The 22,076-nt window shown below is 46.7% G+C and overlaps 1 protein-coding gene across 1 annotated transcript; it reads right to left on the bottom strand.

Moving 5' to 3' along the window:
* Positions 1-352: 352 nt before the first annotated feature.
* Positions 353-18,913, bottom strand: TNFSF8 (TNF superfamily member 8). Its single transcript, XM_048966284.1, has 4 exons — positions 18,442-18,913; positions 13,737-13,782; positions 6,348-6,419; positions 353-5,973 (listed from the first exon to the last, which is right to left on the bottom strand). The coding sequence occupies exons 1-4, from the start codon at positions 18,601-18,603 to the stop codon at positions 5,576-5,578; spliced, it is 678 nt and encodes a 225-aa protein (XP_048822241.1). The 5' UTR covers positions 18,604-18,913; the 3' UTR covers positions 353-5,575.
* Between the last annotated feature and the right edge of the window lie 3,163 nt (positions 18,914-22,076).

Raw genomic sequence — 22,076 nt, forward strand, 5'->3', positions numbered from 1 at the left:
ATGCAGTGCCCAGACCCCCAATTGCTCAGGCTTCTCATACACACTCATGCACTGCATCTCTTCCTGTTTAAAAACACTGAGGCATTTATGTGGCCGTGTGGTTTTAGGGCCTCTTGGCTGCACCTCAACACCTGCTAGAAGGGCAGCATCCCCTGATGAGTGCTCAGCAATTTGCAGCTCAGAATTCCAACGTTTGCGGCAGCCTCATCTGCCTCCATCACCCCTTTAACACCCAGAGCACTGGGCGACGTTTGGTTGTTTTTCACACAGATGTGTTTGATTAAAGAGACATTTCACTGTGTTATGAATCAGAATGTGTTTATTCAGGAAAACACTGCCTCCCCACCCCCACCTCCATATTTAAACTGGAATAATTAACAAAACTTTTTTATTCGACACAATACAATTACGTTGACATGTGTCTATTGCTAAAGCCCCCAACGCACTGTCTCACAACACAGGCTTATATATGAAAAAGTACCCTTTACATATAAAGGTTCTGATATTCTGCACACTATCTGCTTGCCAAAGGCAGAAGTTCTGCTCTTCTACCACTGTCAAGCTTGAGGAACTCAGCTGAAGCCCCTGAAATTACATTCATATAAAGTATAAACAAATCACATGTTCTCTTTTTTAAACATGAAACCTATTCTTCCTCTTGAGCATAAGCTTTAGAAATACTCCTTTTCAGACGGTTGCTTGTGTCAAAGCTCACTCACTTCCTTGGCATCAGAGCATCAGTAGAGCTCATTTGGCCCTTCAAACTGGATTTTATACAGATTCTTCACATTTCTGTGGTTTCTTTTCTTTTTTTCTCCTTTATATTCCTTCTTCTCCATTTGTTTTTTTTATAAGAATGACAAATAGAAGCAAAGAAGAAGAAGCAGAATAAAACAAACAAACAAACAAACAAAACAAAACAGGGAGATTCATAAAACTGAGTGGAAAAAAAAAACAACAAACTAATAAAAATTTCCTTGTGAATTCTTAGTACTGAATTGGTGCTTAATTACAAGATGTTGTTCTCCTCCTATCAGTTCTGCATGGGTCCAAGCAATATTCAGTGCTGGGAACGAAACGACCCAAGTGGGAAAGGCTTCTTTGCATGCATACATCCAACAGCTTTCCCAGTTGGCGTTGGTGTTTGTACAGTTGTCCTCTGCTGGAGAGCCATGGGCTTTCCAGGAGTCTCACAGCCTCAATGCACTCAATAGGAAGCTGTAGAAAGTGCCCATAAGTGATCAGGCCCCAGATTAAACAATCTCTGAATTCTGTTGTCTTGACTGGAGCTGATGAGTGCCGGGGCTCAGTGGACTCAGTGCAGACTCAGTCACCAGCTGACAGTGTTTAACATAGGCTGCCAAATTGGGTGCTGTGACTCACCTCCTGAAAGTTCTTGCTTCAAGCCGGCTGTACAGGGAAATGGTAATCCTAAATTTAGATACTGTGGATGTAGTTGAAGGGAAATGGTGTGCTAATACCTGCAGGATATGGCATCTCAGGAAAACATGATGGTTTTACTCATGGTGTACATCATCCTCATCTTGCAACAGAGGAGGGTAGCAGCTGCCTGTGAGCAGCCCTTGCAGCCCAGAGGCAATGCTGAGTGCAGAGGGGATGAAGGCTCTCTGGCCCCATGGCAGGAACTGTGTGCCAGGAGCTCTGGGCTTTCACTCTCCTTGAAGCCATCTGAACTTCAGAACATGCTGTGCCATTCTGCTTCGGTCTCTACTCTCACCCACCCCAAACCTTCAAGCTCCTCGAATCTGTTTTGAGAACGGACATTGGGGATTTTTAAACATGAGCTCATCTGGGTGGGGGCTCTGCTGCTGAACAGACTCAGCCAAAACACTTTTCCAAGACTCTGCTTCCTCACAGTTTATCATGTTTTCTTCTAGTAGTCCTACAGTCACCACGAAAAGGGGTTTTGAGGTCACAGAGTGCAACCCATGCTGTCACAGGGGTTGCTTGTCAGAATTTGCTTTCTACAGCTCTTCCTCCTACAGAAGCTGCCTTTGCTTTGAGGCTTTCCCTTGCTCCTCACACCCAACACCACATGCTGCATCACTTCCACTTTCAGGAAATGCATCATCCAGAGGTCCCCAAAAGTTAGTGAGGCTCCTCACTAACTTTGCTTTTTAAGTGGTTATTTATGCCAATTAGCCCCTTTCTCCCTTTAACCTTGGGATAGAGTGCTTGAAAATAAATTGCTCCTAATATTGAACAATGAAGACGAACATTCTGAAAAAGAGCAGATTCACTTAAGAGCAACAGCTGAGGCTCCTCAAGAGGAATCTGTGTGTGTAAGAGGAACACAGAACCAGGTGGGCGCATGGCTGAAGGTCAGTGGTGTGGATCCAGGTGGGATCTTCAGGAGAGGAGCGCTCATTCTGGGGTAGCACGCAGCCCCTGGGTCGGCTTACAGCACAGCGATGGATTCCTCTCTCAGTGACTGCAATTTCCTCCGTCTGGGAAATGCGGAAGAACATAAAATGAAACAAAACCATCAGCCAAGCAAATGCAAATCTCCGTGTCCTCTGTAGGCGCTCACGCAGCCTCGCAAACGAATGCTTGTCAGATAAGCCATTTTCAGATAAGAGCTCTGAGAAGTCTGAGTTCAGGTCAATTCCACAGGGGGTGTCGCTGAGCCTTCTGAAGTGCAGTCCAGCCTGGACTCAAAAGCCTCGCAGCTTCAGGGAAGTTCAGCTCCAACTCTGCAATCTCTGGTATCAAACTTGATTTGACTTTGATTTGCTGGCCCTTGGTTGAGCTTGGATGGAAGTGAATTGCACTGGCTTGACTTCTGTTTCCTACTAAAATTTCTTATGGTACTTAACAACAGCTAGAATTAAGCCAGTAATACACTTTCGTTTTTTTCTGTCAACCAGGGTCACAAATAATGGCATATATCAATGCCTGCAGACACTTCTTCAAGCAAAACACAGTTCAAGAGTGTGATCCCTTCTGAGAAGGGTGAGATGCTGCTGCTTCCTCCCTGGTCAACTTAGCAATAAATCACACACACATAAAGCAGCACATTTGCCAATCTCACAACTGGGGGAGGAATTTTCATGTTTTATCTGTCACTTTAGCACTGTCACTGTCCACTCCTTGGAGCATCCAGGGCTCAGGGAATTGCAGGTTGGGGTGAGCAGAGCCAGTGGGAAGCTGAGACCACGGGACCGGGTCCTTTCCCAAAGCGTTGCCATGGATTCTGCTGAAGAGCCGTGGCACTGTGCAAGGAATCAGCCTGGATTTACTTTTTTAGCAGAGAGTTGTTGTCAAAAATAAACTGCCCCAAAGAACTGGGAAATCAGAGAAGGAAACGTGATAAAAGAGTGAAGTGACTTAGAGAATGCCAGAAAGCAAGGAGGCTGCTGCTTGGCTCAGGGCCTCGCTTCAGTTGAGAGCCATCTAACAGTTTTACAACCAATGGCAAAATTACACTCTATTAATGAGCCCTCTTTATGGCTCTAATTTATTCTTAGTTCTCAGAGGCAATGGAGTAGAGGCCAAATAGTTTTATCCCTCGGTATTAAAAAGCCACGGGCTGAGAAGCTTAGTGCTGCTTTGTCAGGATTTTCTCCATCTGGCAAAGTAATAGAATAAAATGATCCTATGAAGAGAGCTCCTTTAGTTTTTTTCAAATAATGGGCTTCCTCTTTCAATTCCAAGCACTTAGGGAAAAAAAGGTGGGAGTGGAGGGAGTAAACACGTATTTTCATTCATTAGTTGCCTTCTCAATATTCAGGAGCTATAGCTCCTAACTGTCAGTCCTGCTGACACTTCTCTGGACATTGGTGGTACTCATCAAGGCTGTGGCAGATAGAAGTTAAAAACCGTGTTCCAAGGTGGGAAAGATTGATGGGGTCCAGAGGGGTGAGGTGATGGCAATGGAGGTGACAATGACACGAAGATGTCAAGGGGATTCTTTTAAGTTTCTTTAATGTGGAAAGAAAAAAAGAAAACGAATTTCATTTTCTTTTTTCTTTGGTCATTAACAGCAGAAGGAATTTTTGTTTTCGTCAATGTTTATCAAAACAGAAAGTAGATATCCATAGCAGTGAGTCAGCCTGGCTATTCCTGACCCTTTGAAAGGTTTGTCGCGTTTTGAAATCACCTGGTTCATGGATTGAACCCCCAAGAATGTAGCAGGAAATATCACAAGTAAAAAATTACTTCCATGAGAAGCATATGCTCACACAAACTGATCATCAGATAAGTCTGAACAATAAAAGATTTCCGGAGTTTTGGAAGCCAGAAACTCATTTCTAAGCTAAATCCATGACTAAACATTTTGGTGTGAACAGTTCACCCAGTCTTAGTCATGTGAAAGGAAGCATAAACAGCCCCCAAGGGAAAAAGCTGAATGCCAACAACAACTGGCCGCAGCACAACCCCGGTGATGAAGGGAGAAGAGGAAAGCCTGGATCCTTGGCAACTTTTTCCTACATTCTCTCATGGTGAGAATCAGATTTTCCATAAAATCCTGTGTTACTGAAATTCACGGAGTACGAGGGCCTGACGTTGCTTCCATCATTCACTACCTCATAACTCAAAGAAGATCAAATGAAATCTGAACGCTGCAGCTCGTAGCTGAGCTCTGAAATCATCCTTGGAAAGTTGGAATCTCAGATCTAAATCCTGGATTTTCCAACAGTTCAGATGCTGGGATGCGTTCACACAGCACTGTGCTGTTGTGTCACTCAGGGAACTGCCAGACAGGCAGGGCACAATTTGGGGGAAAAGTATCATAACAAACTCCTTTGTCACGTGGCACAAGAAGATCATTTTTTAATTATGGAAAGGCCTAGAAGTTCCAGGTGAGAACAGAGGCTGAACATGGTGCATATACAAAGGCTCATGCCCCGAAGAGCTTAATTTTAAATAGAGAAGATGGATAAATAGTGAAAAGGAAAACACTTGGAACTAAACTGCATAAAGTTTGTAGCAGAATGCAGCACAGAAATGTTTGGTGAGTCCCCACTCTCCTACACTCTGTCCCAGAGTTTTAGCTACCAGCCTGGGAGTGAGCAATTTCCTCTGTCCTTTAGTATGATCTACCCATAAACTCACTGCAGAGTTGTGGTTGCATGCTCCAGTTGAAAGGAAAGCCTTAATTACAAGCGTTGGTTGTTAGGTTGTTTGGAACAACCGTGTCAAAATACCATTCCATAAAATTCAGATCAAAAGGATTTCCCCATCTCCCGAGCACAGGCAATCTGCCAGCAGTGCTTTAGTCAAGAAGTCTTGTAACGTGTGCTCTTCCCATAATCTGGTTGCATTTCGGGCTGTGTTTGCACTGCACTGCTTGGAGGACCCGCTGCCACATCTGTGCTGCTGGACCTGCTGTCCAACAGCAACCCTACCGCCACCAAACCAGAGCAACCTGACGTCTGCCAGGTGTGCATTGCAGTGTTTTAAGATTTCGTTCTGGGACACAAAGTTCCTCATTTACCCTAGCGATGAGGTAAGACAGGAAATGTAAAACAAGGTGTAGCCTAGTAAAAGCAGGCTGCCGTCATCAGAGGAAGACAGAGAAAGTCTGTGCAGCAGTGGGGAGTCAGAGAGCTCCTCACATCTCATCGCTGTACCTCAAGACCCCGAGCACATTATCGTTGGGAAGGTGAATTTCATTCAGGAATTTAGGATGGCTGAGTGTTACTGATATCCGGTCCTCCACGTTCAAGTACGTCAAATGGAGCTGGAACAAGGTCTTAAAATTCTTTTCTTGGCACGAGTCTGATGCACACCACGTGGATAACGTCTGCCTGTTGACTTCGTCGTTGACGAGGAGCTCTATCTTGAGGTCTGTGGGGCTGTGGGAACAGTTGGCAAAGCGGAGGTTGAGGTGGCAGTAGATCAGATAGAGGCCCTCTGCACGGATCACCAGCTCCTCGCTCTTGCACTGGATGTTGTCACATATACCCTTCCCAGCCAAGCTCAGCTTCGAGCTGTTCACTGAATTTGACACTAGAAAGAAAAGCAAGGACATTGTGAAGTGAGCCGATGAGCTCTGGTGGCCTAGATTCAGTTTTATGGATGTGTATTTGTGGTAAATGGAGACACGTGCTCTGTGGTTTTCCCTATGGAGACTCTTGGAGAGGGCCCCAGTGGGTGGCTGGGCACTCATGGGTGCATTGGGGTGCTGAAAGGTCCCAGGGATTGTGCAGCCCCTTGGGAAACCCAAGACAGGGAGGTGCAGTGGGAAATGGCCTTCTGAGGTATTTAGGGGGAATAATGGAGATATGTATTTGCACGTTTGTGTGGGGAAGGTATCTAATTATTTACTGTCTCTTTTGAAGTTAAAGAAAATGTTTACGTGATTGGATACAGCTCCCACTGACCTCTCATGTACGCAGCAGCTCCCTTGGCTGGGACATTCTGTAGGATTCTTAAGTAGTCTTCAGAGGTGTTCCCTGAAGGAAACATCACAGTAGGTGAGCACTCCTGATTTCTTTGTGCTGTCAAAAAGTCAAAGTCTGGCACTACATTCAGTACCACCAGGCTGGGTAAACACCAAGGGATGGGGTGGGATGGAAGGGAAGGGAAGGGAAGGGAAGGGAAGGGAAGGGAAGGGAAGGGAAGGGAAGGGAAGGGAAGGGAAGGGAAGGGAAGGGAAGGGAAGGGAAGGGAAGGGAAGGGAAGGGAAGGGAAGGGAAGGGATGAAATCCTTTAGGAGCTCTTCCTTGTGCTCCCTGACAGCTTGCTTGTGCTGTGCCCACTGATCTGAGCTCCCTGGGATGATGGATGAGCCGAGCAGCCAAACTCAGCTTCAATGCAGAGGATGCTGCTCTATGCTATCACCAGAGCTGTTTATTTCCACCTAGGCTGATGATGTGAGACTGTTCTATTCTCCTGGGCACTGATTGGCCTGGGAATGTCACTCTTCACCCATCCTCTTGTGTCTGGACCTGGATGATCTTTAAGGTCCCTTCCAATCTAAGCCATTCTATGATTCCTCACAACTGCCCAGTGGAAGATCCAAAGCAACAAGCAGCAGCCCACATAGCCCTGAAAGCTGTTTCCTTCTGCTTGACTGGCAATACCTGACCTGCACGCTGATTCCATACCACCGTAATGCTCTCAGTTCAGTAAAACTTGCATCTTAAAATGGCTTTTAGGGTACTCCACCCCCTCCGTTACAATGTGGGTTCCAGCAGGATTCCGGTGCGACCTTTGGATCTGAACGCTGCCTCAAATGACGCCCGGCCAGCGCAGCCCCGCTGCTCGGCTCGCGGCAGGAGGAACTGCAGGGCGGTCCCGGGGCAGGGCGGAACCGGGGCGGAACCGGGGCGGAACCGGGGCTGCCCCGTCGCACAGAGCCCGAGAGCGGCGGCCGCGCGGTGACGGCTCCCTCCCACGGCCGCGCCCGGCTCTGCATCCCGGCTCTGCACCTCCGTTCCTCATCCCCTCCCCGCATCCCGGCTCTGCATCCCTGACCCTGCACTCCTCAACTTCCTTCCCCGTTTCACCTCTCTTCCAGCCGTACAGAGTCAGAATCGTTTGAGTTGGAAGGGACCTTAAAGGCCATCAGGTCCCACTCCCTGCAGTGCACAGGGACACCCACAGCGCTCCAGCAGTGCTCAGAGCCCCAACAGCCTGACCTTGGCTGTCTGCAGGGACGGGGCACCACCAGCTCTCTGTGCAACCTGTGCAGTGCCTCATGTGCCCATCTGCTTTCCCTAAGCCTTTCCTCCTCTTATCATACCGAACATTCACTGAAAGGCACTGATTATTCCTCCTTTATTCTCTGTTTGTATGCAGTCCTCCACAGCTCACGTGCATAAGGACACAGGGACAAGTTGTATATTCAGGACAGCAGAGAGCATCTCCCTCAGTGCAACCACGCAGGTGGATGGTTATTTCTCACTGCATTGATCTCTCCCTCTTCACATCTCCTGGCCCTCCTGTAGCCGGGGAAGGGATGTCGTAGCAGTTCAGATGGGGGACTGGGAAGGAATGAAGCATGAAGGAATTTCAGCAGCATCCTGCCAAATTATAAACTCCTATCTCAGGGTACACAAATCATTTTCCTGACACTTAGTTGGTAATGAGTCCCCCAACCTCCAGGGGCTCCTGAAGGAGCAATTAACACACCCTGCTGAACTCTACTACATTGTGATGCTATGGCACGGCACGGGGTGACATATTTCTTGTTCCTCACCTAAGGCATAGTGGGAGTCTACTAAATCCAAAGTGAGCAGAGAATCTCAATGTTCATTCCTGAAACTAAAGGTACAAGAAAGAACTTCAGACCCTTGCAATGTCTGCTTGGCCTGATTTTAAGAGGCGTTTGGTCAGGAAGATGGAGAAATCAGGGAGAAGCAGGTCCCTCAAAATCCCACTGGTTGGTGTTTTGAAGCAGTGCACCCTTTTCACTCATTCTGTTGGAAAAGCAGTCTGTGCATGTCTTGAAAGAACAGTAACTTTCCTCTGCTCCCATCAGCTGCAGCAGTTTTAGGGGAGCAGGTGCTCCCTGCCTTCCAACAGTGAGTAAGTCGTGTCTCAAACTCCCTTAGCTGTGCTGGAAATCCCCAGAGAAAAAACCAAAGCTGGCTTTCCTGATGACAGTCATATCAATATAGTGTGTTAGTGTACAGAGATGTGGAGCAGGATAGAAGAAAAAGCCCTTATAGTCCTTATTTCAAGCAACAAGAGCAGCAAAGGTAACAAGAGCCACTGGAAATGCACAGCCACTTGCATTACTGATATCCTTCATACAAAGACAACATTTATACAGAAATGTGGTGCCATGTGGGGGCTTTACTCTGTAAAGCAGAAGACCCCCTGCTGCTCAAGCAGACTGTGCAAGCTGCAGCCTTGCAGCTTCTGCCAGGTGAGAACAGCCCTGTGCCCACACACACACACAGCTGGTGCTGCATGGAGCCCCTCCAGCCCTCAGCTGCTGCAAGGTTTTCCCTGCATCTCTTCACAACAACAGTCACTGATGTGGCTGCACTTCACACTTTGAAAGCTGCACTTACGTTCGTTGATGTCAGCAAGTTTGATATGTGTGTGTTTGAAGCGTTTATTTGGTGACATCAGCTGTGTTTCTGAGAAGGCAAGTTATGGGAAAAAAAAAGGTACAGAGACATTTCCTGTCCTCGCTCTGCTGAGGCAGCTTATAGCCATTTTCTAGTTTTATTTCTCAAGTTACTCCTTTTATCCAAATCATTTCAGCACAAGCCAGCGGAGACTGAAATTGCCAGAGCTGCAGGACTGATCGATGGATGTGTTCAATCACATCGCCTAATTGGCTCTGCACTGGTAGGAGTGTAAATCAGAAGTGATCCCGCTGAAGTCAATAGGATTATATCTGCTTATAAATGAGGTCAGAAGGGGGGAAAAGCAAAGCCTCAGCGGGGTCTAAGCACCAAAAAGCCCCACTGGTTGCACATCCACCATCAGACTGCTTGAAGGAAACCTGCTGATAAAGAAGGAGCCTTAAAGGAAGTTATCATCTGGGCTATTTTATCCTAAAGGAACTATTGGGAGATAATTCACTTTTGCCTTCCTGAGGCCCTTTACCATAGGCTGAGCATCCACAGTGGGCAGCCCACAGGGAAAGGGACAGGCTGGTGTGCCCATAACACAGCTCTCCTCCACCACTCCTGTTTGATAGTGCTGCTGCCCCACTGACACCTCCACAACTTCCACCCACAGTGCAAAATGTTTGTGTTGAAGCAGCAGGCTGTGTCTGCTGGCCAGGAGGAACCTGGATGCTCCAGGACAGGGCTGGACCTGCTGCCAGACAGGTCCAAGGAGAAGAGGATCCAACTGGGTACTCTCCTCACTGCTTGCTGCCTCAATTTCCCCACTTGTGAGGTGGATATAGATTCAGGACAGTGAAATGAGGAGCTGGAAGTGGCATGAAAAAACAAATCATCTACTCAGAGCCTGCTAACCCAGCAGCAAAAGCCCCACAGATGGTGTTTTTGAGGATCCTCCTCATCTCCAAAAACAGAAACTTCAGAAACATCTCTTCCCTAATTTCATGAGCTCTTCATATATGTATATATATATATATATATATATTCATCTAGTACCTGACCAGTCTGTTGGCCTTCTATGATAGAGTGATGGCATCATTAGACAAAGGAAGATTAACTGATGTCATCTACCTGGATTTCTGCAAGACCTTTGAAATGGTCCCACATCACATTCTTATCTCTAAACTGGAGAGGTATGGATTTGAAGGCTGGTCTGTTCAGTGGATAAAGAGTTGGTTGGATGGTCATAGCCAGAGGGCTGTGGTCAATGGCTCCGTGCCCAGGTGTCCCCCAGGGTTCCATCTTGGGACCATTGCTCTTCAACATCTTTATCAGTGACACAGACAGTGGATCAAGTACACCCTCAGTGAGCTTGCTGATGACACCAAGCTGAGCGGTGCAGTTGGTGTAATAGAAAGAAGGGATGCCATCCAGAAGGACCTGGACAGCTTGAAAAGTGGGCCCATGTGACACTAATGAGGTTCAACACGGCCAAGTGCAAGGTGCTGTGCTCAGGTCAGGGCTCAGCACTTTTTAGCAATACTGATCAGCTCATTATTAATTAAACAAGCCCTAATTTTGACTAACTGGCACCACTGGAGGTGTAGTTTCCCCTGGATGTTTGCTCAGGAGGATGAAAATGAGAAACACAGCTTAAGAGCCCTGATCTTGCTGAGACCAAGCAGACCCTTACAGACTTCACAACACACACGTCCTGAAGCTGATAAAGCTAAAACCTGCATGCTCTAAATGTGAGGTGCCCATTTCTGGAGTGCTCACTGCCCTGGGATCAGTAACACCCCGTGATTTCAGTGGTTTGCACTGGACAATTCCAGGATGGAAGAGAATATTTTCAGAGGTTGAAAGTCAGTCCAGAACCATGGGGATATGGCACTGAGGGCCATGGTCAGTGGGCATGGTGGAGGATGGGTTGGGGTTGGACTTGACGACCAGAGAGGTCTTTTCCAACCTTAATGACTCTATGATTCCACATTTCTCTTTGTATTTTCCTCTATAAAATTAATCTGTCAATAATTTCCTTCTGGCACCTTTTAATACGTGATTCCGTGTTTATGAAACGTAGATGAGTTTCCAGAGAGAAATATTTCCACAGAAAGAATAAGTCACAAACATTCACTTTGTGACAGCTTTAATTCCTTTCCCCTGTTGCTCAGGCACTCCACCAACAATGACACAGGTTTGCAGGAAGTTGCTATCATATCTTCACACCAACACTTAATTAGCTGACGTTGCATCTCAGCTACTGCTTGCAGGTTGCTGCAAACCCATCCATAGAGGGCTGACAGCTGAGTCAGGAACACAGACCTTCTGAAAGTCAGCCTTAGTGCCCACCGGTGTATAGCTAAGAATAGAGTGTGATCTCATTGGAAACCTTAATGCAGTCAGTGTTTTTCCTGTTTTGGGATTACAGAATTCATTTGGGAAGAGGCTGTGCCTGGTTCTCTGGAGCACTGTCCCTTTGCGTGGCAATGCAGTCATAGAATCATAGAATGGCCTGGGTTGCAAAGGAGCACAATGCTCATCCAGCTCCAACCCCCTGCTGTGTGCAGGTCACCAACCAGCAGCCCAGGCTGCCCAGAGCCACATCCGGCCTTGCCTTGAATGCCTGCAGGAATGGGGCATCCACAGCCTCCTTGGGCAACCTGTGCCAGTGCCTCACCACCCTCTGTGTGAAAAACTTCCTCCTAATATCCAACCTAAGCCTCCTCTGTCTTAGTTTAAAACCATTCCCCCTTGTCTGCCTTCAGTTCCCCTTCAGTCTGCCAGCATGGCACCATCATCCACCATCAGCACTCTGATGGTTCCGCATCCCTGTGAGCATCTCTGAGATGCTGTGCACAAGCAGACACCCTCACCTTGCCCATCAGATGGCTTGGAGTAAGGCTCAGCACCCAACCTTGGCCACTTTTCAACACAGGGCTTCATGTCCCGTTGTGAACCAAATTACACTGTCAACACTGGGGCTGCTCAAGGCACAGAGATAGCAGCAAACAAATCCCCAGCACAGTCCCTGCAGTGTGGAGTCCCAATTTGCTGCTCTGCAGCTGCTGGATGGGGCCTCACAGTTCCTGCTTAGGAGTCAGCAAAGGCTGCCTGGCAGAGCTCCCTGCTGTAAATTACCCGCTGGGATCTATTAATCAATTAGCTCTGCTTTATGCATTTTAAGAGAAAAATAAAAGACCATTGTAATTTGCTCACACTTTAACGCTCCATTACCCTGCCAGAGCTGTGCAACAGAACCTGATAGGCTGATAGAGCACCTGCACCCATTGCAGACAGCTTCCAGCAGCCCTTCCTGCCCTGTGGCATTTCTTTGTCATCCCCTCCTTTGTCTTTATGCTAATCTCAGATTCGGCAGCAGAATTCAGAGCCACGGGGAGCCTGCCATTGATATTGACCCAAAGGCCAAACGGTTTTGCCTAATGAAACAACACCTTGTAAATTCCTGGAGAGAACAGGCTCCTGCTGCGCCGATGGGGAGAAGGAGCAGTTGATGTAGACTGTGAGATTTGGAAATATGTATTTACATACTGAGATGCTTTTCTGGACAAGTGAGACTTCTTTCTACTCTGGGAATGCCAGTGTCACTTGAGCTTTGTTTCACATTAACACCAACCTAGGAGGTGGCTCCTGTCCCTCCTCTGCGAGTCCCTGGCCACCACTCCATGGCTTTCACTGCCTCTTTCCAGCTGGTGGTGGGATACAGCTACTAGAGCAGCATTTTGTGGGCACCTTAATGGGAAAAGAAAACCGCTTTGGTTCAACTGGACTTTTAATACACAACAGATGATGGTGAGGCTGCTGAGAAGTTCCCTGAAAGGGCAGTGTGATGTGCAGGGACAGTTTTGTGTGGTATGAGGAAAGCTCAACGCAGAAGAGCCCTGGATTCAAAACTTCCCCCAGTTTGAGTGTACGTTGCCTAAATTCAGCACTATGTCACCTGTGTGCAAAAATGGAGGTGGAGAAAAAGATGGTTATGTGACAAGGGTTTTCTAGGCCTTGAATTTCAGTTTCCTGTGCTTCCGTTTTCCCATCTGTAGAGTGGGAGGTGATGCTGTCTCCTATCCTCCAGCACCAACTAGGAATCGTCTTAGCAAGAACTCAGAATGCTGAGTGCCAAGGGCCGTGGAACCAAGAAGGAAATGGCAATGAAACAAATAGAGCTGCTCTGATTTACACTGGGGAAAAAGCAGAATCTGGGCACGCTGTCTCTGCTGTCTGGTTAGAAAGCTTTCTCCTATTTTGGGCTCCCCATGTTCATGCTTTGCCTGTTTAAATTCCTGCTCCTTGCCTTTTGCTGCATTTCTGCACTTTCCTCTATTAGATCTACCCCTTCCCTCTTTCCTTTTCCCCTCAAATGGGTAAGAAATACGTAACTGTCTCTGTGGGAGACAGACCAGAGGAGTTCAAGAGGAGGTCCTGCTTTTTGAAGTATGTCCTTGTACACATGGGGACATCACACCCACATGTGCAAGAGCCAGCAAAGACACCTGACGGCAGATTCAGAAATGGTTGTGCCTTCCTCAGCCATGCCCTGCTTTCCTGAGCTACTGAGTAACTCACAATCTTGTTTTCTTTTTTCCTTCCTTTTTTCCAGTGCCTTGGCTTTTCACCAAGAAATGCCTTCATGTGCAGTGGGCACAGTTGCCTTGCTCATGATCCTGGGCAATATATCATTACAGATGGAATGAGTTGCACAGACTGTCAGGTTAGGTTTCTTACCTTTGCGGATCTGTTCTGTGCTGCCCTCTGTGGCAGGATCAGCTGCCTGGAAGAGATGTGGGAGAGCGGTTGGTTATTCTGGGAGCAGAGCACTTCTGTGTTCAAGCAGATCACTGATTTACTGTTGGATCTACAAGTTTCCATTGCATTACTGAAAGGCAATGCAGAGCTAGCACCAGGTGTTACAGAGCACACGGCTCCAATGGAGCATCACGGGGCAGGGACTGCTGAGAAGCACAGCTCTCCAGCAAGCTCTCTGTGCTTGGCCAAATTAGAATCACAGAATCATTAAGGCTGGAAAAAATCTCTAGGTTGGACATCAAGTCCAACCATCAACCCATCCCACCATGCCCACTGACCATGTCCCTCAGGGCCACATCTCCACTGTTCTTGAAAAACTCCTTCCTCACTCATTCTTTGTCACAGTCTATAGAAATCTGTTTTTCTGACATAGTAATTCTCTAATGTGCGGCTTTTGTTTGTGTTGTTTTGGAAGCAGAAGTCCTGAAAGCTCCAATGTGGCTTTGAAACCTTGGAGAAGGACAGAGTGGGACTGGACACCCATCAGAGCCAGTGGGGTTCATCTGTGGTCCTGCTTTTTTTCTGTTCTGTTTCTGTTTCTCCTGGCAGAAATGAGGCAGACTGCATAGATGGGAAACAGCTTCATCCACGGTGTGCTGGAGATCTCAAGGGACTTAAAACATGAGTACTTTATTTCTAAGTGTAAGTATAAGGTATGGTACAAGGAGAAAGAAGACATTTGAACAGTGAGATAAGCCGTGCTGTGACCATTTCTGATACTTAATCTTATGGCCTTAGATATTGAAGAATACATTTAATTAGACTTTGGCCTAACCATAGTTGAAGTGCAGAGCCATGTCTGCTCCAGGCAAAGCAATGTTACCATTTGGTCTAACAGCAAAACACTGTGCACCACAGATACAGATTGTGTAGCTGCTTTGTGATTTGGGCATCTCATATTTGTTTGCCTGTTTTCTCTTCTCACACTTATGTAAGACCAGGGAACCGTTATCTGTTGCTGAGCCAAAGACTTTCTCCAGGTGATCTTCCCAAGGAATGCGGGAAGGCTGCTGGGTTAGGAGCTGAACAGCAACCTAGATCTGTAGTTTGGCAAATTTGGCATTTACAGGCCTCTTGGTCCTCTGCACAACGTCCTCCCTCCAAAAATCTCCTGGTTCCCCTATGTACGTCTCATCAGATGTTGGGCTGGGAGCAGTTCTGACTGACAGTACTGCACAGGAGAACTGCTGGATCCTCTCTGCTCATGTCCTGGGCCCTCCTATAGGGCTGTCTCTGTCACACACACTCAAAGCTTGGGGAGATGTTACTTTCCAATGCAATCTACGAGCATTTCTGTACTCTGCAAGGAATTAAAGGCCTTCATACATGGGACAGAGAGATGCTGTATCCCCATGCTGAGTGATATCAGGCAGCAAATCCTCTGCTGCCTGCCAAGTGCTCGGTATGGCGATGGAGACGTTGTTGTCAGGAGGCATTGGCCCAACAGCCCTTCCTCAGAGACATGCAGGATGGGGCTGGTGGCTCACAGCTTGCTTTGTAGCCAGGGCAACAGGAGAAGAATGAAAACAAATTGACGTATTGCATCCTCACCTGGAAAGTTTCCCCGTGGCTGAAAACAGCAGATACTAATGCAGTTCATTTTGGTGGCAATTGACGAGGCATTCAAATAAAGCTTTAGAGTTTTCTCTGAAATACCACTTAACATTGCTGTTTGCTAACAGCACATTGCTGTAATGGTGCAATATGGAGTGGAAAGACACGCACTTGGAGCTCAAGGAAGTTACATGCTATAACCCCAGCTCAGGAACAATTCAGTACAATAAATTCACCCTGCCTGGGTGTTGATGATGAAGGATCTCGGTCTTTACTTGGCAACAGAAAGAGAAAATAATAAAGTGCACAGGAAAGTCATTTCTTTCTTCCTTCCCTTAGATATTTACAAGTAATTTTACCAAGCTGAGACACGCTGGTTATAGAATCACAAAATACCCTGAGCTCGAAGGGACCCACAGGGATCACTGAGCCCAACCCAGCCCACAACAAGCGGCGAAGCTGCTGTCACGAGCAACTGCCGGAGTTTTGTCCTTTTTGTCAGGGCTGTCCGCCAGAGGGGGCCAGCAGGCTCCGGTGGGACAGCCCGTGTGGCTGGGAGGTTGGAAACAGGACCGCGACAAAACGCAGAGCGGTGATGTGCTGTCCCACATTTCACCCCAAATCCGTTCACAGAGCTGCACCCCGTGGGCTGGGTGTCCAATGCAGCATAGCTTGCAGTGCAGTGTAAGATCTCATTAAGATTGTGTGCCTAATAATTATTTTCATCCATACTCTTTCACTGATTTCCACTCTATGATAGAGAGTTCGTATTATATCCATATTCTCCCTGCATATATAGAGAGAGATCTACATAGATGTGTATATATATATATATATTCACACAAGAGCAGTGGGCTGCAGCAGGCAGAAGTGTGGGCTTTGGGGCCCTCCTAACAGGATTGAGAAGGAAAATGCAGGCAAAGGTCTTCTCTGCAGCAACTGTTCTCATCTGAGAGAAAAACAAAGTCAGTTCTGAGAGATGTAGATCAGTGAATGGCCCAAAGCCAGCTGCTTCTGCAGATGAAAGCTGAGAACTAAACTGACTTCAGTTCTGAATGTTGTTCCAAAAAAATGTCACTTCCCAGGTCTGATACTGCACACCAATGCCTTTCTTGAAAACAAAATATCTAAGAGAAAACTTCTTGGGGCACTGGAAATTGCAGGGAAATGAATAATCTGTGTTGTACCTGATTCAGAGAAACAGCTTTGGAATAATGGTTGTCTTTTGTTGTTGTTCTGGTCTTTCACATATATTTCTGTTGCTCAGATCACCTAGATTTTGGGTGAGGGAAGAGCCTTGCTTCTACACAGTTTGATTTTCCCCTTCTCAATACACCCTCCTTCACCCTGAATTAGGCAAGCACAAATTCATCAAACAGGTGAAGAAAGATGAGCAGACAGCTTCCATGCCGCTGCAACGGGGCTGGGGGGCTGTGTGTTCTGCATGCCACCAGATGCCTCCACTTAATGCAGGGCAGCCAAGACATGGGTCCCCAGGCCAGCACTGTGCCTGTGGTCCACTTGTAGAACCCAGCTGACATCTGGAGAGAAAACCAAATCACCCTAAAGGGTTGATCACGTAAAATGTTGATCCTCTCTTGAGAAGATACAGAGGTATGAAGCCAACTGGTGATGGTTTATTCCCTACAGCAACTGGACTCCCATAACCACACAACCCCCAGCCCTGGAGCTGCTGGAGTCAATGCTACAGGATGCTCAGCCCAGCCACGACTGCATTCTGCCCAGCCTTACACTGCCGTTGCCACCAGGAGCCAATTGGTTTTGGAGCAAGCCCTGGTGATTCATGAGGAGCCTTTCACACAGGATCAGAAACTCATACTTACTCCCTGGTCTATCAACTCAAGATGGAGATAGACGGAGAATGACCAGATGATCTTGATTCAGCCTTAATGATTCCAGCCTTAATGATTCTATGCTGCTTATGGACTGAAGGTCTCTTGGTTCCCCAAGAACAAGAACCGAGTTATGTTTTTGCTGCCCAGTTCCCCTCATACTGTAAAACTGCAGCTCTGTTTCTCACGTTTCTCTCACCCCTCAGCTTCCTGCCTTCTCGTTAAGCCAAGCTGTGTTTCCAAAGCAGCTGCAGTAATGTCATTACTCTTTTAAATGAAAATCTCAACTCTTTCAGTAATATTGTTCCTCTGGCAACTGGTCTAACTGCATTTATCCTGATGGAGAGGTAATTTAATGCTTACTTTCATAATAAGCACAAATGAAAGCCTAATTATATAGGAAAGCTCTGGCAATTCTGTAATTATCCAAGCTGTTATTTTAAAGATCTCCCTTAATATGCCAATATTTATCACCTGAAACCCCCCATGTCTCATTGTAACTGTGCACAAACTGCTTCCCTTTTGGAAGAGCACTGATTTCAGGTAAATGACTCCTCACTGATACAACTTAAAGAAGCATCAGTCAAGCTTTAATGGCTTAATTTCTTGGTAATGTGCATACACGGACACACAGATTGCACAAGATCAATTTAGTAAGAGAATATATTGCACTGGGAGATCATATTTTGTTTTCCATGGCCAGCTCCCTTCAGCAGCCCCATGCTGGTGCTTTCTCTCTCTGAATCTTTGTGGAGATCCTTCAGCACTCAGATTTTATGTGTAAAAGCTATAAAATTTCTAATGTGGCATTTAAAGTTCTTTCCTGTCTCCAAGGAAGACCCATAAACAGAGGCGACACACAAACCAGGTATCACACACTGAGGCACTGATGTACCTCCACTGCACTTCTACGATCCAGCTGGACAGAAGGTGGATTGACTCTTGCACTATGAGCTTTCCAATTCCATTCTCAGAGAAGACACCACATGCTAGAAGTTAACCCATGGAGGAAGGATTTGGTTTTTTGAAAATTCTTTCATCTCCCTCTTTTTTTTCTGCCTTTCTCTCCCCCTAATTCCTGTGTGCATTCATAACAGGGGCCAGAAACTGACCTTCCAGCCGTGGGATAATTCTAGATCAAACTAGTAGAAGTTTATATTTGAAAGATAAATAAATAAGAAAAGAAAAAGATAATGAGTGAAGTGAGAATTGCTTACCGTCCTCCGGATAACTAAGACCATGACGGTGGCTAACGCAAAGACGAGCAATGCAACAAGGGTAGCGATGATGAAATACAAAAAAGTTTTGTTAGTGGCTCCAAGCCTCCTTGAAACGGTGCCTTCATTCACATGCATGGCTGATTCATAGGAGTCTTTCATCTGAAAAAGTGTTTGCTCTTGTGCCAAGCACCTTCTTATATAGCTCTCAGGGTACTGGTCTGTATCTCCCCTTGATCAGGTTCAGGTCGCAGCCCATCTCTGTTCCTGGCAGGATTTTCCCCTTCATCCTGGCTCATGTGATCTGGAAAAAAAACTTCATCACTTGTGGTACAAAGAATGAGGGAGCTGGGGGCGTGAAGCAGGTCGCAGCTGTGAGGAGGGGAAGCAGCTTCATGTTCGTGATCAGGGATTTCGCGACAGCAGTCTTGTGTGTTGCATCGGAGGTTTCTGATGTCAGAAGGTGAATGGTTACTAAGATCAGTGCCCCCTCCCTGCTACTGGTTTTCCGTGAAAAAGAGAGCTATGCAAATTTTGTTTCATTTTATACTCAGTGCAGCTCTAGTTCGGTGCAGTACGCTGCCTGGAGCGCTGCCTTCCTGTTGCACAGAGCAACCTCTTGTTCTCCTCCGTACCATCCCAGTACCGTGATCTCCAGAGCTCTGCATTCAGAGATCATAGAATCATAAAAGTTGGGAAAGACCTCTAAGATTGTCAAGTCCTACCATCAACACATCCCCACTAAAACATGTCATTCAGTGCCACACCTCCATGTTTCTTCAATAACTGCAGAAATGGTGACTCCACCACCTCCCTGGGCAGCTGTGCCAGGGCCTCACCATTCTTTCTGAGAAGTTTTCCCTAATATCCAACCTGAACCTCCCCTGATGGACCTAACGCCATTCCCTATCATCCTATTGCTATTACCTGGTAGATGAGGCTGACCTCACCTTGCTACAACCTCCTTTCAGGCAGTTGTAGAGAGCATCCTGGACTGATCCATCCCAGTTACCACAGCCACTCTCCATCACACTTGTGCTCCAGACCCTTCACAGCTCTGTTGTCCATTTCTGCACACTCTCCATCCAGGGCCTCAATGTCTTTCTCGTAGTGAGGGGCCCAACACTGAACGCAGCACTTGAGGTGTGGTATCACCAGTGCTACCAGTAAGAGGGATGATCCCCTCCCTGTCCTGCTGGCTGCACTATTACTGACACTGGCCAGGATGCCATTGGCCTTCTTGACCACCTGGGCAGATTGCTGGCTCATGTTCAGCTGGCTGTTGATCAGCAGTCTCAGATCCTTTTCCTCCATGCAACTTTTCAGTCACTCTGCTCCAGTCCTGTAGCAATGTGTGGGGCTGTTGTGACATAAGTGCAGGACCTGGCACTTGGTCTTGTTGAACTCCATCCTATTGGCCTCAACCCATCAATCACCCTGTCCAGGTCCCTCTGTAGGGCCTTCTTGTGCTCAGGCACTTCCTCCCAACTTGGTGTCATCTGCGAATTTACTGGGTGCACTCAGTCACTCATTCAGGTCATCAATAAAGATACTAAACAGGACAGGACTCAGTACCAACAGTACCCTGTGGAACATCACTCATAACCAGACACCAGCTGGATGCAGCTCCATTCACCAGAATACTTTGGGTCAGGCCATCCAGACAGTTTTTTTAGCCAGCAAAGAGTCCAAGCCATGGGCTGCAGCTTCTCCAAAGACAGAGTCAAAGGCTTTACTAAAGTCTGGACAGACTATGTCCACAGCCTTTCCCTCATTCACACAGCAGATCACCCCATTATAAAAGGAGATTGGGTTGGTTAAGCAGGACCTGCCTTTCAGGAACCCCGTGCTGGCTGGGTCTGAATCCCTGCTTGTGCTGCGCATGCTGTGTGATTGCACTCAAAGTGATCTGCTCCATGACCTTCCCTGTTGAGATCAGGCTGGCAGGCTTGCAGTTTCCCAGATCTTCTTTCCTTTCATCCCCTCTTTAGGTGGGTGTCACGCTGGCAGGTCTCCACTCTTTTGTATTGCTCCTGCCTCTGAAGGTCTGCAGGTTTTCACAGAAATGCATCAGGAATGTGCCTTTGGTACAGGATGCAATTTTTAGGCAAAGGCAGAGAAAGAAAGAAGTCACAACAAAGTAGACGAGCACAATGTCAGGATGTGCCCACAGAGAGTGTCTGTATTCACCTCCATGCTCTGACTTATTCGCAGCTGATCAATCAGCCCTGGCTTCTCTCTTGCCCACGATTCTCTCCTCAGTTCTAGACTGATACCAGCATTTAGCCACGGGGTTTCTCACGGAACCCAAGTGAGATTTCTTTCACTGCAAGTATTTCCACTCCTTTTCATGGTGGAATCTCCAGTAACTCCTAACCCTGCACTTTTTATGTGAGGTGAATCCTTGCTCTCAGACTAGTCCAACTCCAGAGACACTTGGTTGTCTTGATAGTTTTTGCAGTTAAATGAGTGCCCTCTTTTGATTCATATTTATTGAAGCCAGAAAACTTGTATCAGAACCAGATGATGAGGGGTATTTTGTGTCTTAGCTATTCTCAGTCCACAGTCAGTGACATAAGTTCATCAGAATGGCCAAACAGGATCTTACCAATGGCCCATCTAACCTAGCAACTTGCCTTCAGTAGAGCACAACCAGAGCACAATGCCTTGTGAAAGATATCAGAACAGAAAAAGCAGGGAAAGTTATTTATTGACTATAATTATCCAGGTTTCTCTGACTTCGGCATACAAGAGTTCCAAACCAGAAGTAGTACTTTTCTATTTAATCCAGTTCTGCTTAACTGCAGTGACTAGCAGCATCTACTATGCTTGAAAAGACCTTAAGCATCTCTTGCTCATAGCTGAGCAGGTATTTAGCTCAGCAAGGAAAATGACTTACAAGAGGATAATGGTGTTGGAGTTTTAAGAATGTCACACCATCTTCGGCTTCACGAGGAGAGCACTGTGAGCTTACAGGTTTTTGTGGCTGCACAGAGATGTGCATGGTCAGCTCCTTTTACAAGGGCAGAACACTCGTGCTAAATCTACATGTAAGTAGAAAAGCAGATGCTGCAGTGCTGATAACCACAAAAGAAAAATAGATCAATGAAAGACGGGGGGGGAGGAGGGGGAACATGGAAAAAAATTAGCTCCTGTCCTAAGAAGTGCAATCCAGATTAAATCTGGCTTGTTAGTTTCTAAAATAAATTCAGTCAGCCCATTAGCACGGTATTTGAAAGCAACAGTTTCTCGTGATCAAGCAATGCTGAGATCACAAAAAATAAAATAAAATAAAAAAATTAGGAGACACAGAGCATCAACATTGTACTGTAGAGGTTACTGAGGCAGGAAAAACCTAAGACTGTCCCAAGTAACAGCAGGATGAATAGATTAGTCCTATCTTTCACTGAGGAGGGTGAAATACCTTGAAATACAGAAGGGAAATGTTGCTCAGCTGAGGCAAGTGTGCTGCTAAGGCAGATGGTGATTTTCAATCAGGACAAGAATGCAGGATGAATGAGCGCTTCTACTCCTGCAGTTCTGTCTTAGGCAGTAAATAACCACCTCACCTCCCTGTCAAGCTGGTGGTGATGCACTTTCAAACATAACTTCAGTACAATGCTCTGTTACCCTTT

Source organism: Lagopus muta, chromosome 19 (assembly GCF_023343835.1).
Source record: "Lagopus muta isolate bLagMut1 chromosome 19, bLagMut1 primary, whole genome shotgun sequence".
Lineage (NCBI taxonomy): Eukaryota > Metazoa > Chordata > Aves > Galliformes > Phasianidae > Lagopus > Lagopus muta.